The following is a 17,571-nucleotide window of genomic DNA, read 5'->3' on the forward strand; positions in this document are numbered from 1 at the left end:
TTTTTTCTATTCAATATTATTAGAAATTTCTAATTTTTTCTATATAAAGGATTTTAAACTTGTAATAAATTTCGACAACAAATTTAATGAATAGAAATTAAATACTCTAAATATCTCTTCATAGTTATGACATTTTTGGTTTTTGAAGGTTTTAACTTTACATTAATATTCGCTTTCGGCCACATTATCTATTTATTTATGATCATGGAAAACACAAGTGCGTGTGTATTCGGCAAGGTGTGGGTTTCAAGCCTGCAATATAATTGAAGAAAAAATTCAAGAATTTTCCCGCGTTAATGAAACCCGGATTCAAGGCTGGAGCATGCCTTTGATAATAGGCAGATGGGTGAAACTTGGAAACCAGGAATAAGCATGAAACAAGGGACTCACACGAATTTGGAAATCCACGCTTGTAAAGAAAACCAAACCGCATAATTTGAAGAAACCGCTCGAGAAGTGGTAGATCGCGGAAATCAAGGCGTCGCGGATGCGCTTCGGCAATAGTGTACGGCAACCAGTCTGGAGTTCCATGAGTATGTTTGGGTGTGAGATGTGCTATCATCCTCTTAAAATATATACTATACTTTCTAAAAACAAAAAAAAAATATTTTTAATAAAAAATATGATAGTTTTTTTTTTAAAAAAACCAACCACACTTTCCATCCAAATATTTTCTTAGATCTTCATGGCTGAGTAAAAATTCTATGCCATATTTTTTTGAATTTTAATAAATAAAAATTAATTTAAATATAAATATTTATTTTTGATACCAACACGTGAAAATTATTTTAAAAAATTAATCCATACAGAATTTTTAAAGCAGAATGAACGGTAAAAACAAACATTGAGCTAATTTTCACTCATTCCAGTTGCCAGGACATGGTGGCGGTGCCTCTTGATCTTATCTAGTTGGGCCACATGAATACACTTCAAGGGATTTGAAACTAGGCCTAATCGATAGAAACGTAGAATCCACTCTCTAATTGAGAGGACGGCCCACCCTCCTGGGCGACGTGCCCTCTCATCCACCACCATCATGCCTTCTCTGCTCCCTCCTCACGCCTCCCAACAGAATGACATTATTACCCTCCCCACAACCACAGACCAGCAGTGGCACAACTGCAATTTCGTACTACCCAAGACGATCCCCCAAACTAAATTCAAAAATCAAAATGGAGCGGGCAACTAACCATGGTTAAATAACGATTCGGCCAACCTGGCAAAACCAAGAATTAGGTGGCTTGGGAAACGGCATCATTGGCATGGCACCTAATTTGACCCGTGGTTAAACTAACCCTGGTTAGCTAAACCACACACTCCCTCCCTCCCCTAATTTCTCTCCTCGTGAAAGTATATAAACCCCATACTCACAGACCTAAAAGCTCACCCCTGCAGTTTCATAGGCGTCTTGATAAACGCCACCCACCCTCAGCATCAATTCCAATTCGCTTTGCTTTCGATTTTTCTCTACTTTTATTACCTGTTTGTCTTTGTGTTTTAAGAGAAAATGAGAGAGTGCATTTCGATTCACATTGGTCAAGCCGGTATTCAGGTCGGCAATGCTTGCTGGGAACTTTACTGCCTCGAGCACGGCATTCAGGTGTCTTTTCGTTTACGTTTGAGAATCTATCAGATCTGGATCCAGTCTTTATCTGTTTTTTCTTCTTTTTTTTGTGGGTTTTCTTGTAGGCCTGTATTGGTTATATCCGTGTATCTTAAGTTATTCTTTCTAGTTTTTACCAATTCGTTATGGAGATATAGGGCCAATCGTTTCCATGTCTTGCTAGATCTAGTGCCTTTTTTTTTTTATCACAGTATCAAGATTAGTGAGCACTAACTGATATTCATTCATGTATCTTAGTCAAATTATCGAACTCGATGATCTATTATTAAATAATTGTTTTTGTGTTTCAGCCTGATGGCCAGATGCCAAGTGACAAAACTGTTGGCGGAGGTGATGATGCTTTCAACACCTTTTTCAGTGAAACTGGTGCGGGAAAGCACGTCCCCCGTGCTATCTTTGTTGATCTTGAGCCTACTGTTATTGATGAAGTCAGGACTGGAGCATACCGCCAGCTTTTCCACCCCGAGCAACTCATCAGTGGAAAGGAAGATGCTGCCAACAACTTTGCCCGTGGCCACTATACCAGTGAATATCTGAACTCTCTCTGAAATTCTGGTTTTGGTTTTCAAATCAGATTTTTATTTTGGGATTTTTATTTTTGCTTATAATTTTGTCTTGTTGCTTTTCTATCAGTTGGGAAAGAGATTGTTGATCTCTGCTTGGATCGTATCCGAAAGTTAGCTGATAACTGCACTGGCCTTCAAGGGTTTTTGGTGTTCAATGCTGTTGGAGGTGGTACTGGTTCTGGTCTTGGGTCACTTCTCTTGGAGAGGCTTTCTGTTGACTATGGCAAGAAATCAAAGCTTGGTTTCACGGTATATCCATCACCGCAAGTTTCCACATCAGTTGTGGAGCCCTACAACAGTGTCCTTTCAACTCACTCTCTCCTTGAGCATACTGATGTTGCTGTGCTCCTTGACAATGAGGCCATTTATGACATTTGCAGGCGCTCTCTTGACATTGAGCGTCCCACTTATACCAATCTTAACCGCCTTGTTTCTCAGGTAATGCTTGTTATAAATGGGAAACTGCATTGCTGCTATATTGATTTCTTGCGTCCAGTTGATGTTATTAATTTGAGATTTATGTTTTTTCTTTTTTTTGTGTATCAGGTGATCTCATCTTTGACTGCCTCATTAAGGTTTGATGGAGCTCTTAATGTGGATGTTACTGAGTTCCAAACCAACTTGGTTCCATACCCCAGGATCCATTTCATGCTTTCCTCTTATGCTCCTGTCATCTCTGCAGAGAAGGCATACCATGAGCAGCTTTCTGTGGCTGAGATAACCAACAGTGCTTTTGAGCCATCATCCATGATGGCCAAGTGTGACCCACGTCATGGCAAGTACATGGCTTGCTGCCTGATGTATAGAGGTGATGTTGTGCCCAAGGATGTGAATGCAGCTGTGGCTACCATCAAGACCAAGCGCACAATCCAGTTTGTTGACTGGTGCCCAACTGGGTTCAAGTGTGGCATCAACTACCAGCCACCGACTGTTGTTCCAGGAGGCGACCTTGCTAAGGTTCAGAGGGCTGTTTGCATGATTTCCAATTCCACAAGTGTTGCAGAAGTCTTCTCTCGCATTGACCACAAGTTTGATCTCATGTATGCCAAGCGTGCGTTTGTGCACTGGTATGTTGGTGAGGGTATGGAGGAAGGAGAGTTCTCAGAGGCTCGTGAGGATCTTGCTGCCCTGGAGAAGGATTATGAGGAGGTTGGGGCTGAATCTCCTGATGGAGAGGATGGTGATGAAGGAGATGAGTACTGATAATACGTAGTGTACTTTTGTGTGGATGAGTACTGATAATACGTAGTGTACTTCCTTTTGTGTTTTTGTTTGGCTGCTGTGAGTTTGCTTAGACCTATTGCTTCTTGCTAATTTTGTATTGTAATAAAAAAATACAAGGATTGGAGGCCTATTGCTAATTTTCTCTATTCCTTCTTGCTGCTATTAAAATATTGTGCATTTCTCATACTTGGTTTCATAGAATATTATGAGTGCTGGGAAGAAGTAACAAAATTTTCTTCAATAAACCAACGAGCCGGTTGCTCAAAGCTGTTCGTCCAAAGACTTGGTGGTAGTTCAAAGGTTTTCTTCCAAAGTAATAACTGTGAGATCTCTAACTTTGAAGTATTTAAGCTGCCCAACTACTGAAAGGCCAAATATTTCAAGTCTCAACAATTTCGATGGAAGACATCTTGTGGAGACGGCAAACCAAGACCTATCCATTCTATTGGCTCCGTCGAAAGCTTGATTCTTTATTTCCAATCTTTCTTCATCAATAAAGCATACCTGGAAACCAGCTGTTGATGCCCTGCACTAACTGAACGCTTGCAGCAGAGGGACGGATTCTCCAAGTTGTCCCCGTAAAGGCTCGCAAATGGCCCTAAACTTCCATTTTCATTACACAGCCAACCATGATCAGCCCTTAACGCAGCTCTTAGGGATGCAGATCCTGTCAAGAAAGTACCAAGTTTTCACATCCATCAGGTGAGGAATCAAGTTCTGAAAAACCGCTATAAGAAAAACTTGTAAAAGCAACAGCTGGAGACCAGTACGCACATCACCGCCAAATATTGAAACTCTCGAGTTCAAAATGCTCTGATTAGCTGATGCTCCCCCAGTTGCTGTAATTCGTTGTGGAGTAGAAGGCATGCCAAATCTTTCAGCATGAGCTGGCATAGAGAGGAACTGGCCTTAAATCAATGCTCGAACCCGCAAATGAAAGTGTTTTTTTTAACAGAAGTCTTGTGCACCACATCAGCATAAGAAAAATATTCCCAGACAGTACAGACCACGGGAGGATCAAATTCCTCCACTTCTTGTTCACTCATGAAATCTTGGATGACATAGCGATGGAAGCCATCTGGTTGGATATACAACTGTCAGTTGAGCTACAGCTACAGCTCATTGCATTACAAACGAGTTTAAAAAGCGTGAAACAAATAGGAAATACACACATCCACTCGTTATCACAGCATTGTCCACATTATAACATATGCATGCGGTCGGGCATTCTTTTCCATTGGATTCTATTAAATAGTTTGGAAAATAATGATATAGTTACTTGCATCATGAGATTGTTTTAGTTGCATAGACTATATATTTGCCTGTCAGCTGAGCATGAAACATCACAGAGCAACTTTTTCATGACAATTTGAATGGAAACCTCTAATGGGAATAACAAAATTGAAACCCAAGAGCCTACCTGGAAGGGAGGGAGGAAGAGTTTCACGGTCCTCGCAGTAGAAACCCATCTTCCCATCTATTGCAGAGATTGGAATGAGGAAACAGAAAACAACTATCATCTAGAAAACGAGATTATCAAGCGCCTGTGGAAACCATTAAGAGGTGGTGTTTTCTGCAGAAACTTACTGAAGACTTCCCAAGATTTCTCAGCATACTAGGTACGCACATCTAAAGCAAGATTGTTGTCATATCAGGGACTGCTAAATGACATTTTGCTGGAATGAAAAGGAATGGATTAGCACCTTCCTGGTTTAGAGACCCATTTTTGTAGACTAGCAATACCAAATAACCTTCTGCGTCCACAGGACCAGGGGAAATATGCTCTTCTAATCCAGGTCGAGGATCACTAGCTATCCCAAAAACCTGCATGAAAAGCATGAGAAGAGCCATCAATGGTTTGGTATAGAGGAAACTCGATCAACTTGAAGCACACGTACATCTTCGACGATTTCAGAATCATTGAAAATATGGAATATGAAGATTAATTATGGAAATTCAAATGATACAGGAAAGATATGATGTGTCCGAATTTCAGAGCCAGTAAATTGTAAGCGCATTGATTGATGGGGATTCATAAAGATATAATGTGTCCAAATTTCAATCCAATCCTGCAGATGCGCGCAGCAAGCTTCAAGAGGGATATTTAAGCAGCCACCGAAAGCCATTTTGTGGAAGACTCATGTTGAGTAGTCAGGATGATCAGAACTTACAGTACATGATTATCAAATTATAGCGCAGTATACACTTTTTAAGGGGTGTATTGTAGCTATATTATAACAACATTGTGATGTCCAGATACGAGCTCAATCAAGAGATCAGAAACGCCCTCACTGGAATGCAATTATCTTTACAATGTCTACAGAGCAAGTTGTCACTACAGGTTATAGTTCAATGCCAGAAAGGTGTGGTATGCGTTCTTGCTTACAGTGTCACTGGTGCCAAGACTAATTGCCAGATCACCTGGAACGCTGAGAGATAAACCTGCAGGTTCAAGTTGTTCTGTTAAGAAAATGAATTAAAAATCGGGAAAAGTAATAAAAATTGACAATTTCCAAAGTTTTGAAAAGCAGAGAGGACTTGTGCTAAAACTTGTGTTGAATTCGTTGAAGTTTAAAGATTTTTATAATACCATAGCCTTCCGTTGAAAGAGGAACGAAGTTTACTGCATCACGAACGTGCTGCATCTTGAACAAATTCAGCAAAAAGTTGGACGCAAATAATTAAGCGAGAAGAAGAAACTCATCATCTTAACTGGAGAAACGAGGAAAACTTCTAGATGCTACCTCGGGATCGATTAGGAACCCAAGCGATCAAGTTAGCAAAGATTTGACCAAGAGCTAAACAGGTTGGTAGAAATTACAAAAAATAAAAAAATAAATAAAATTCAACCTGCTAAACTATTGGAATTGTCTCCTGACCACTGAACAAACAGCAGTTCTTTTTAAAATTATACCTGCAGAAAATTTTCAACAGCAACCGATTCAAGGAAACCAGTTCACGAGCAACTATTTCTTGATCAAGTAGCCCCACTTGAGAAAAATAAATTAAGAAGATCTTTAAGAGTATGGAGATCAAAAGTTTCTCATAACCATGTTGTATATCTTCAAGAAAAATAAATTAAGAAGATCTTTAAGAGTACGAAGATCAAAAGTTTCTCATAACATGATAACCATGTTGTATATCTTAAGAGTCGAATTTTGATAACCATCTAGGTGGTGGCCAAGTGGTAAGGACTTGGGATCAAGGAGTTTGCTCCCTCTGTGTTTTCAGGTTCGAGTTCTTGGTTGCTCATATGATGGCCACTGGAGGCTTACATGGTCGTTAACTTCAGGGCCTGTGGGATTAGTCGTGGTGCGCGCAAGCTGATCCGGACACCCATGTTAATCTAAAAAAAAAAGTCGAATTTTGATGTTAGATTTAAAGATGATTCAAATTTATTTTCATAAGTTATAAATGAAAAAAATTTGCTCTGTGATATGATATAACGATGGAATAAATAGAGTCTATATCTAAAAATTTTGGGATCTCATTGATTACCAAAAGATTTTAAGCCATTGACTGTAAATAGGTTTATAAAATTAAAAGAGATACTTCTGATAATATGAAGCAAAACTAGAATTGTAACTGAAGGTATACATGAATCATCCAAAAAGTTTTAAAGCCTCTTAGTTTTCAAATTAAAAAAAAAAATCTATATATAAAATAAAGCAGGCCTCATAATAATAGTGGTATATTAAGTTTCACACAATCTTATAATTCCATACAGTTCTATTGAAAACATTGTTGATCTTTGTGTCATGACTTCGGCATCATTGGCCTCCCACTTGGTGTGTTGTTCCTTATCGTTGTTTTTGTCAAGAGCAAGGCTTCTCCCGTCAACGTGGCTCCATGGATCCTTTCTGATCTTGACAAATATCATGAAGTGGAATGCCCAAACTAAGTAGTTCTTGCCATTAAAATAAACCAGGAAAATTTAAGACTTTTCTAAAGACATGATATCGAGACTATTTGATCTAGAATAATTAACCAATAATAAGGAATTGTGCTAGCACTAAGATGGACTCGAGGACACGGGATATGGAAGACAAAAAAAAGAAGACAAAACTAGGGTTAAGTTGGGAAAATCTCTAATGCCATTATAAATTTAAAAAACTTTTGAGAAAAAAAATTGTGTTTGAAAATTGATATTTATCTTAAATACGTTACAAGCTAAATTTTATATCCTATAAAATAGTTAACCTACTGTATACATATTTTATTAATAATTAACCTACAGCTACCATCCTAGCAAAGTAAAGAATCAGTTATTTATCAATATAAAAGTTTTTTTTAATTAATATAAATATTCAAATTAATTTAAATATACTTCAACTAATTTCATAAATTTTAAAGTTAATAAACATGTAAATTTTCAATAACCCTGAAGTTGGTAGAACTTAAATAAGTAATTTAAAAAAAATAAATCTAAAATCTGACCAATTAAATTTTATATTTAATTATTAAATTCTTTAATAACTAATATCCTAACAAATTTATTAACTGTAAAATTGATATGAAATTATCCTCTCTCTCTTTTTTTTCCCAGCCGGGTTATTAAAATTATTATCTTCTTTCCTGCCCGGTGACCAATTATGTTCTCAATTTCACCACGAAATTGTAATTTAATTATATAAATTTAGTGAGAAAATAAATTATATGTTTTCTCACGAGTACAGACATCACCAAGACATGAAAAGAAAACCCATCGAATCTTTGTGTCCGCACGCACCTATTACAAAGAAAGGTCTAACCCGTCGAATCTTTGTCCATTTCTCTGCACAGCCATAAAATACTAGGGATAATAAAATATGATTTTATTATTATTATTTGTGTTTATATTTTATGATTGGTGTAAAAAAGTTTATTAATTTCTTATGAATGAATCAAAGTGATGTGAGGGATATTCTTTAAAAAAAAAAAAAACTTAATACTAATTTATATATAAATCTATCCGATGATATATAATTATTGAAAATTGGAGTCATGGGAAAGGGGGGCTGCTTAGCACCGACTAAAACAGGATTGGTGATCACATTTGGAATATTTGGGATGATAATAGTGATTTTTTTATTTAAAAATTTATTTAAAAATTTTATTTTTAACATTATCACATGTAAAAAAATATACTAAAAAAATAAAAAAAAGTTTAAAACTCGAATTAAAACACTCTCTATTAAAGTTACTTGTCGTGTATACATATGCCGACCATCTCCATCACTTGTTTCCATGGCTTCACGCTCATTAATTTAACGTGGGGTTTCTCGTCCTTGGATGGTCGGCATCTGAATAATTTGTAGATCCGAATAATAAGAGCCTTCAATAATTCGAGCGTGGTCACGTGATATGGAACCACGTTGTGATATAATTATCGGTACTCCTCCAAATGCGAGGTAGCGAAAGATTCAGTCTCTGTATTTCTAAATTTTCTAATTTAGCGTTTTTTTATTGAGTATTTTTTTATCGTAGATTATCTAATCAGGTATTTCTATTTAATTGTCTGGAACTCAGTTTTCTTCATTTAAATAAATCCATTATTAAGCTGTTAATGACATACTCTTTTATATGTGGACGCATGCCGTTCTTATTGTGGGATCTATAAATAATAAAAAATAAAAATGACAAAATTATTTATGAAAAATAAAAATAAATCTTTGATTAACGAAGATGCAAACTGTGTTTTGTGATGATAATTCCATATCCCTTCTTTCTTTTACAGGTTATTAAGAAATTCTAAACCATAGTTTGTCAGAAATAATATTTCTAAAAATATACAAATATTCCTCCTATAGAGCAACGTTAATCTATTTCTATTTTTTATTTTTTATTTTTGGGTTGTTGAATTTTGATTTCATTCAGATGACCTGAGTTTTTTTATATTATTATTATTATTTATTCCATGTAGAATTGGTGTATGTGAGACTCCTTTTAACTTGTAACCTATTTTTTTAGGTTTGTCAAGTGGATTAGATTTTAATATTTTTATTATATCGATTAGATCTTATTGTTAATGTCTCATATTAGATCTGATAATTTAGCTTGATTTTCATCCAAAAGACTTAAATTTTATAGTGAATGGTTAATTCTTAACTTTATATATATAATCTTATTTTATTATTTATTATTTATTTTTCGATGTAAAATTGGTGGTTCTAACATGAGCTTAGTGTTTTAAAGTCTTTTTAAACAAACGTGGTGACCTTAAAATAACAGTCATGAGCTTCTTCTTCTTCTTCTTTTTGTTCTTCTTTTATTTTTCAAAATTTCATTCACTTTTCTTTTTCGTTTTTCCATAATAAGGATAATAAGGATGATATGTGTCTATTTAACACATATACCATCAACAATTCAATTAAAAAATATAAAAATAAAAATAAAAATGGTTGAAGAAAATAAAGATATGCGCTAAAAAAGTCAGTGGTATTTAGTTAAAAATTGTATAACTATAGGTACCGAATTTTTTATCACCTCCATCCTAATGCAAGCCAATAGGGTGTTTATTCCGTGAAAAATATATTTTTAATTTTTTTTTATATTTGTTTAACTTTCTCAACTCTGGAAAACACTTTCTAGATTTTTAACAAAAAAAAAAAATAAAATGAAATGATTAAATTATTTTTAAAATTAAAATTTATTAAACTCGAATATAAGGAGTTTTTGTATTTTTATATTTGTTTTAATCATAAAGTTGTTAGAAAAACAATAATGCTCCTTATTCTTTTTTGTTTTTTTTTTTTATTATATATTTTATTTAAAATAATTTATAAATAATTTTTTTTCAATATATTTTTTTAACTTTTTTATTTGTCAAGTTTGATTTTTATTATTTTTATTATTATTATTTTATTCAAGATAATTTATAAAACTAGGTTATTTTTTAATTTTTTTATCTATTAAATTTAATTCTTATTCTCATAATAAATAAATAAAATTAAAATTAAAATAATTTATTTTTAATTCATTTTTAATAACATAAAAAAAATACTTGCGAACTCATTTTTTATAATACTAATATATATATAAAGAATTCACTTTATATAAAAATTATTTTAAAAAAGAGCACAAGTTTATCTTCGCATCTCTCGGAAAGATTGATGCACTGTAGAGTTCAGACACTGTGTGCAGTATGGTTCCAAAACTGACACGTATATATAAGGTAGGCTCCAAATATTTTAAAGTTAAAACGATCTCTGGATAGTTTGCAAAAACGAGGAACTCAAATATTATAATAATAATTTACTTGGAAAAAGATGCATGATTCGTCCATTTTTCATACTCTATTCAAGTTAGCAGGGTAGGGATGAAATTGAAAATGGCACCGAACGGCGCCATGGCAACCCGTGAATGCACCTGCGCTGCTTATCCTGATCAAGCGACTACTTGCAAGAGTGCTGAGTGCTGTCGATAATTGACAGTTACCATATGATCTGCAGCAGCAATATTGTTACCGACCAGTCAATCTCAGACACAAAGCTATCAGTTGATTGATCAACAACATCCATGCTGGCTGCTGGAGCTGTGCGGAGGTCGAAAATTGGAGGCTGTCGATTTCTGGCCACTTCCACATCTCACGACCGCCTGGCGATTTTGCACCAAGTCGTGGTCCAAATGGCAGATTTACATTGATATTTTAAGAAATTCCACTAACATCTTGTCGACATTCGTATTTAGGCCATGATGTGTATGGTTTGTTTCTCATTATTTTCAAATCTTGTCTTCTCGTGATGATCATGGAGAAATCAAGTATGTTTATTGTATCTGGAGGCACTAGCAGACAATTTGGCGTATGATGTTAGTAGGAACCCAGAAGCCGAGTCTCGGAGGCCTGGCAAAAATTGTTTTTAAGCTGTTGTCCACTCTATTTTTATTTTTATTTTACACTGACGATGGGTAACCTGTTGTGGCCACCAATTTGTCATTCTCTACGTCATTTTCCAGTCATCTTCGGTTTTGAAATTTCAAAAAACTTGTTTCTCAATTTATTTTCACTTGTCGTCAAAGAAACACCAGGGAAAGCTTTAAAAACTTGTTTTCAACCCCAAAATATCCTCTAATCTCACTAAAAACAAAAAAAAAAAAAGAATTAAAAGAGAAACTTTGACAGCCATAATCTACTTTTTCCTACATTTTTATAGAGAAAAGCATCTTTATTGAACTTTTTTTGAAAATATGAATTTATTCACCCAATATCATCCTTTTTAATGCCCAACATCTGATCACTCTTTATCCTCAATATTTTGTGGTCTCTCTCTCTCTTTAATTTTTAAAAACTAAAACGAAAAAAATATTTTGGATTGAAATGTGAACTCCTAAAAACTATAGGGAGCAAATTTATGTTTTCTATGCCATTATCAAAATGGAATCTATTTTATTTACTTTTGATAAATTTGAACATTCCTCTTTTAATTTTTATATTTACCCATAAATTAATGTTTATAGTGCAAAATTGTTTTTCAATTCATCACTAAAATATCCCTCGACACTCTGTACAAGAAGCATTAGAGCTTGAAAAACTCAACTCCTATCTTATCAGTTAGGAAAAGAGATGGAATACCATAAGAATATTCAAAATCACAATTGCACTTGGGATTCTTGCTATATAAAATTACAATAATGGTAAAATATCCTAATTTATCAAAATAAATGTTGTAACTGATTTTTGAGATAAATTGACTTATTAATTTTATTATTATTATCAACGTGTGCAAGAAATATTTTTTTTTTAAAATGGTGCCATTAAAGTAAATTGGGTGCTTATTTTTTTAAAAAAAATGGTGCCATTAAAGTAAATTGGGTGCTAGATATTGTGCTTGAAAACCTACTGAATGTGAGCAGTGAACTTTGAAATCAAAACACAGGAAACGCACTCGAAGTCCAATTGTCATCCTTTCGGTCCAACTTCTACGTCTTAAAAGTGATGATGGGGTGTTTGCTGCAGCGCCATTTCCTAAATCGCTATCTTAGGGCCTACGACCTATACAGGCGTAGAGGGAATATTTATTCGGAGATAGATGCTGTCAATGAGACCAGGACAATTCGGTACGTGTTTATCATCACGTCTCAAAGTACTGCGAGAACAAATTACACGAGATTGAGGGGCCAATAATGATCGTATGTGGACAAAAAAAAAATTGTTCCTTCTACGCTTGAGGGTTCGAATCCAAACCTACTTTTTACTTTTTTTAAGAGGTTTTTTAAAATAATTTAAATTTTTATTTTTTTTAATTAATTGTTTTTATTGTTTTAATAGATTGATGTCTAAAATTCAACTTATTTTTAAAAATATTTTAAAAAGTAACAAGATAGATTAAAGCTCGAATTGCCTTCACTGTTCTAAAACATTGCGTGTTACTTTCAAAGACACGAAGGGACGTTTTCTGGTTTTGAATTGAGATTTGATCAAAGAAAACCCCAAACGCCAAAATGGAAGCGGTGAGAGAGACCACAGTATCGCATGCTGTGGCTGAGTCAGAGATTTCTTGTCTAAAATTTCACAATGGATGGTTACCAGACTCTTTTTATATGAATGGTCCAAACCCAAGTACTCAACAGAAGATGGGACCAATTGGCATTCGGAATACCACAAATCCACCACCACCATCGATGGTTCCCGGTCCATCCTTTGGACTCCCATGAATTCACGTGTTCGATAATACAGAGAAAAAATATATTTTTTTCCATTTTTTTATAATTTTAATATTTTCATTTGTTTTTTTTTGGGGAAAGAATATCTTGAAAAACATCCTAGCCACGTGTCCGACCTGTGTATCCATCGCAATAATTGACACACATATCATCTCTTATTGAATCTTCTTTTCTCTCAGAGTGTACCCTCCGAATTGAGCTTACTTCCTCTTGCCGTTTCAGCTTCAAAGGCAGTAACTCATAGAGGGTGTGTTCGAGAGAGATGGATAGAGAAATGCAAAATAGCAGCCTGTACATAGCGCGTGGCCCAGAAGGATCTGAAGGCAGTGGAATTAGCAAGAATCTTGACGATGATGGTCGACCAAAAAGAACTGGTGCATATGCTTGAAGAACTCATTTTCCTATTCTTACATCCTTTTTTTTCTCTTCAGCTTATAGTTATTGTTTTTGTTTTGATGGGCGGTGGTTGTTTTTTAAGGAACATGGATAACTGCAAGTGCCCATATTATCACTGCTGTGATCGGATCTGGAGTACTATCTCTGGCATGGGCTATAGCACAGTTAGGATGGTTGGTTGGGCCGCTTGTTCTCGTGGTGTTTTCTTTCATCACTTTTTTCACGTCCACTCTTCTTGCCGATTCCTACAGGTCTCCCGACCCTATCACTGGCAGTAGAAACTATACTTACATGGATGCTGTGAGAGCCAACTTAGGTGAGTTAACTATATTTTGACTACGAATCTATTACCACATATCCTAAGGACAATCAAATTTAACTATAAGCGGTTCACCCTTCATTTGTGTCAGGAGGCAGGAAAGTTCAGCTCTGTGGGTTGGCACAGTACGTGAATCTGATAGGAATTACTGTTGGTTACACCATCACTGCATCTATTAGCATGGTGTAAGTAGGTTACAGCTAAAGGCATATCATGTGATTCCTCCAACTGAAAAAAAACATGCCATATGGAATCTTCTTGGTTTTTATATATATATATATATATATATATATATATATATATATATATATATATATATATATATATATATATATATATATATATATATATATATATAAAAAAAAACTGAGCCGGTATTTAGCAGGGCATGGTGGCTAATTAGGAAAGAAAAAGACAGTGCTAAAATTTATTTACACGCGTCTTAAAAATTCTCAGGGCTGTTAGGCGGTCAAATTGTTTCCACAAACACGGGCATGCTGTGAAGTGCCAGACGTCAAATAATCCATACATGATAATCTTTGCGTGCATCCAAATCATGCTTAGCCAGATACCAAACTTCCACAAGCTCTCATGGCTGTCGATTCTTGCAGCAGTGATGTCTTTTGCTTATTCTTCCATTGGCCTTGGACTGTCCTTAGCAAAAGTAATCGGTAATAATGCCATACCTCATAATACTTGAATTAAAAAGCATTAAATATCACTCCCAATTCAGTACTTTTCGTGTAGTGCCCTAATTAAATTTAATATCTGTGTCTTAATTTTGATTGATTTGTTTTGAATGGAATATATGAAGGCGGCGCGCATGCAAGGACAAGCTTAACAGGAGTAACAGTTGGGGTGGATGTGTCAGCAGAACAGAAAGTCTGGAGGACCTTCCAAGCCCTCGGAGACATTGCCTTTGCGTATGCTTACTCTACTGTGCTCATCGAGATACAGGCAAGCCACTACTGCTATTCTCTAAACTGCTTGAACTTTCGTATGTTCAATCCATTATACACCATTCTACATGCAAGAGGACTAGCACCTTGACCCAACATGATGATTAATTATTTGATGCATTTAGTAGGAGACTTGAAATGTGTGCCAGATTAAACGTGGGTACTATGGCTTGCTGCTGCTCAAATAATACGAATATTGTTGTCTGTCGGATGTTGGCTTCGAACAGAATTAACTTTCACAAGCCGTGTTCAAAAAAACAAACAAAAAAAAAAGAAAGTTTCACTGGCCAGTAAAAGATTAATCTCATAATACTTGTCAGAACGATCGCAAATCTTAATACGAAGTGAAAAATGGGGTAGTCCAAAAACAAAACTATAGTAGCATTATTAAGCATATTCAAAAATGGGGTAGTCCAAAATAAAGAAAGTTTCACTGGGGGTCCCATCGGGCAAGTGATTCAATTAGCAAGATGCATGCATCTCCAAGTTCATTTGGTGTCCTCTGATTTTCTAGAGGGAGAATGCATTCCTGTAATCTACTTGTCTGTACTGTATACTGTGTTGATGAGGACCTTGAGTAGCCGTAGATGCCAAGTCCCCACCCTCAAGAATACCTGCTTGGGAGATGGGACGTATTATCTCATGTTTACTTCTTTCTTCACTAAAAGTTGAGGTACTGCGTTTTTGATGGGTTGCAATAGCGTTTCAAAGATTCCACAAGGACTGTTATGGTGATTGAGGACCATAACTTTAAAACTTTGTGCCCTAGATATGTGGCCATTCGGGAGAGAACTATAGGCCCACGTTGTCCTCTTAGATGTTGACTCGTAATCCACCCATAGTTTTAAAATCCGGCTGGCGGATTGACATCAGGCCAGGTTCAAGAAACAAATAGAAGAATGCAAAAATTCAAGTTGATTTTTTTATCATGTTAATTTAGGAAAATCCGATCAAAAATTTAGTTAGAATATTTTAATTATTTATTTTTGATAAAAAAATAACTTTTTTATTTTATAAAAAAATTAAAAATTAATTTAAGATAACTCTATGATCTAAAATCCATAATCCCAGTCTTTAACAGGTAAATCACTAAAATGTGTTTAAAAACTAGAAATCCACCATAAGCAGAGGTTGCTTTATTAATTAGGTGCCTTGCATATAGCAAGTACTAGTCTAACAAATATGGACATTTTAACATAGATAGACACTAGATTAGTATCCCGTGATATTTCGTAAATTTCATAAGCTATACGGAAAACAAAATTTGCATGTAAAAAAATATTTAAGCAATGATAGCATTTTTAAATAAATAGAAAAAACCTTAGAGTTGGGTTAAATTTTAATTAATTTGATAATATAGTTAAAATAATAAATAACAACAAAAAAAAAACAATATTGAATCAGGTCAAACTAAATTAAAAAATAAAATTCTTGATCCAACATATTAGATCAAGATAATATCATAAAAGGATAAAATCATGAAAATATATTGTAAAAAAAATCTAAAACAATTTAAACAAGTCTAGTCAAATATTTTAAATCCATGACCGAAAGGTTAACAAAATCCTGGTAAATAAAATATTGAAAAATGAAATAAAATAAATTCAATAAAAATAGATTATAAACAAAATAAATCTCAATTAAAAGAATAAAAATTATATTTGACATAAAATAAAATAAACTAAGATATTGGGCTATGCAATTCACAAAATAATTTAATGAAGAGAATTATTAAAAAAAACTTAATAATAGAAAAATAAAGAGTAAATTTGAAAGCTCAAAAAAATCAAATAAGGGTTAAATTAAAAGAAAAATAAAATTTTATAGATTATTTAAAATAAAAAAAATAAAAAAATATGAACCAAAACTAAAAAAAAAAAATGAAGAACTACTTCGAAAATGTGCAAGATAAATTATGCAAGGTAAGACTCTAAAATCGAGACGAAAAAAAAAGGAAAACATATAAGGGAGAATTCAAGGCAATCAAATTTCCAAGTTTTCAAATTAAATACAATTCCAATTAAATTTGACATGTAATTTCATCTAACTTACATACTCTACTCGATTTAATTTTATTCACAATCATCATCAACATGTTTTTTTTATCATTTAGGATAATTTTATTAATTTGGTTCCATAAATATCTCTGTATTAAGGTTTTAAAATTTCCACAACTACACCTTCCCACGCTATCTCAACTATTTAACATACATTTTAATTGACCCATTCTTTACAAATAATTAAAACATCACAAGTGATCCAATTTAATTAAATTTTCAAATTATTCTTTTTAATCAATTTAAATGAACTCATGATTAGTCATAATCTCCACAAACTTATTTCTCAAACGTACAAATTTTTCATACCAAAACACCTCACACAATCCATATCAATAATTTGTCATACAACTTGAATGAGTTTTCTTAACTTGCAAACATATAATTCATATACCTCATAAAATCTTTACCCCAGTAATAGTATTTTAGGTTTTTATATTAATTTCCTAATCATTCAATATCAAGATTTAAAAAGCTTCCATCTTCCTCTTTATTTTATTTTTAATTAAAAAACAATTCAACACAAAACCAACATTACAACTCATACATCCTAAAGCATTAACCTTAATCCATGTAAATTTAACATTACAACTCACACAATCTTTCTTCATCCAAATCATTTACTCCACCATCTTGGATTCAATCTTCATCACATCACATTTCATCAAATATTTTACCTTCACCCCAACACACTAATAACCTTGTTGTAACCCATTTTTGGGTCCCCGCGTAAATATATATATATATAGAAAAATAAGAAAATGAATAATAATAATAATAATAA

The 17,571-nt window shown here is 33.9% G+C and overlaps 3 protein-coding genes across 8 annotated transcripts in view; 2 read left to right on the forward strand and 1 right to left on the reverse strand.

Moving 5' to 3' along the window:
* The first annotated feature begins 1,368 nt into the window (after positions 1-1,368).
* Positions 1,369-3,576, forward strand: LOC105120499 (tubulin alpha chain-like). 3 transcript variants are annotated; one of them, XM_011018723.1, is made up of 5 exons: positions 1,369-1,600; positions 1,915-2,149; positions 2,258-2,628; positions 2,737-3,403; positions 3,436-3,576. In XM_011018723.1, the coding sequence occupies exons 1-4, from the start codon at positions 1,508-1,510 to the stop codon at positions 3,391-3,393; spliced, it is 1,356 nt and encodes a 451-aa protein (XP_011017025.1). In that variant the 5' UTR covers positions 1,369-1,507; the 3' UTR covers positions 3,394-3,403; positions 3,436-3,576. The 3 variants fall into 3 exon arrangements, with proteins under 3 accessions (XP_011017025.1, XP_011017026.1, XP_011017027.1); XM_011018724.1 differs by having other exon boundaries at positions 2,737-3,395; positions 3,431-3,576; XM_011018725.1 differs by having other exon boundaries at positions 2,737-3,381; positions 3,418-3,576.
* Positions 3,149-6,478, reverse strand: LOC105120498 (xylulose kinase). Of its 3 annotated transcripts, XM_011018720.1 has the most exons (7): positions 6,005-6,478; positions 5,801-5,856; positions 5,118-5,238; positions 4,835-4,891; positions 4,189-4,492; positions 3,445-4,081; positions 3,149-3,408 (listed from the first exon to the last, which is right to left on the reverse strand). In XM_011018720.1, the coding sequence occupies exons 1-5, from the start codon at positions 6,057-6,059 to the stop codon at positions 4,329-4,331; spliced, it is 453 nt and encodes a 150-aa protein (XP_011017022.1). In that variant the 5' UTR covers positions 6,060-6,478; the 3' UTR covers positions 3,149-3,408; positions 3,445-4,081; positions 4,189-4,328. The 3 variants fall into 3 exon arrangements, 1 of the variants encoding a protein (XP_011017022.1); XR_841340.1 differs by lacking the exons at positions 5,801-5,856; positions 6,005-6,478 and adding an exon at positions 5,586-5,600 and having other exon boundaries at positions 4,189-4,341; positions 4,835-5,238; XR_841341.1 differs by lacking the exons at positions 5,801-5,856; positions 6,005-6,478 and having other exon boundaries at positions 5,002-5,561.
* Positions 6,479-13,161: 6,683 nt separating this feature from the next.
* Positions 13,162-17,571, forward strand: part of LOC105120500 (amino acid permease 6-like) — a 10,104-nt gene continuing 5,694 nt past the window's right edge. For both annotated transcript variants that reach the window (XR_841342.1, XM_011018726.1), the window contains exons 1-5: positions 13,162-13,430; positions 13,535-13,768; positions 13,863-13,956; positions 14,228-14,442; positions 14,586-14,728. Coding sequence is in view for 1 of the 2 variants with exons in the window: in XM_011018726.1 (XP_011017028.1) it covers positions 13,319-13,430; positions 13,535-13,768; positions 13,863-13,956; positions 14,228-14,442; positions 14,586-14,728 (798 nt within the window). In the remaining variant the exon portion in view is untranslated. The remainder of the gene's footprint in view (positions 13,431-13,534; positions 13,769-13,862; positions 13,957-14,227; positions 14,443-14,585; positions 14,729-17,571) is intronic.

The sequence above is a fragment of the Populus euphratica genome, unplaced genomic scaffold, assembly GCF_000495115.2.
Source record: "Populus euphratica unplaced genomic scaffold, PopEup_1.0 scaffold6.1, whole genome shotgun sequence".
Taxonomy (NCBI): Eukaryota; Viridiplantae; Streptophyta; class Magnoliopsida; order Malpighiales; family Salicaceae; genus Populus; species Populus euphratica.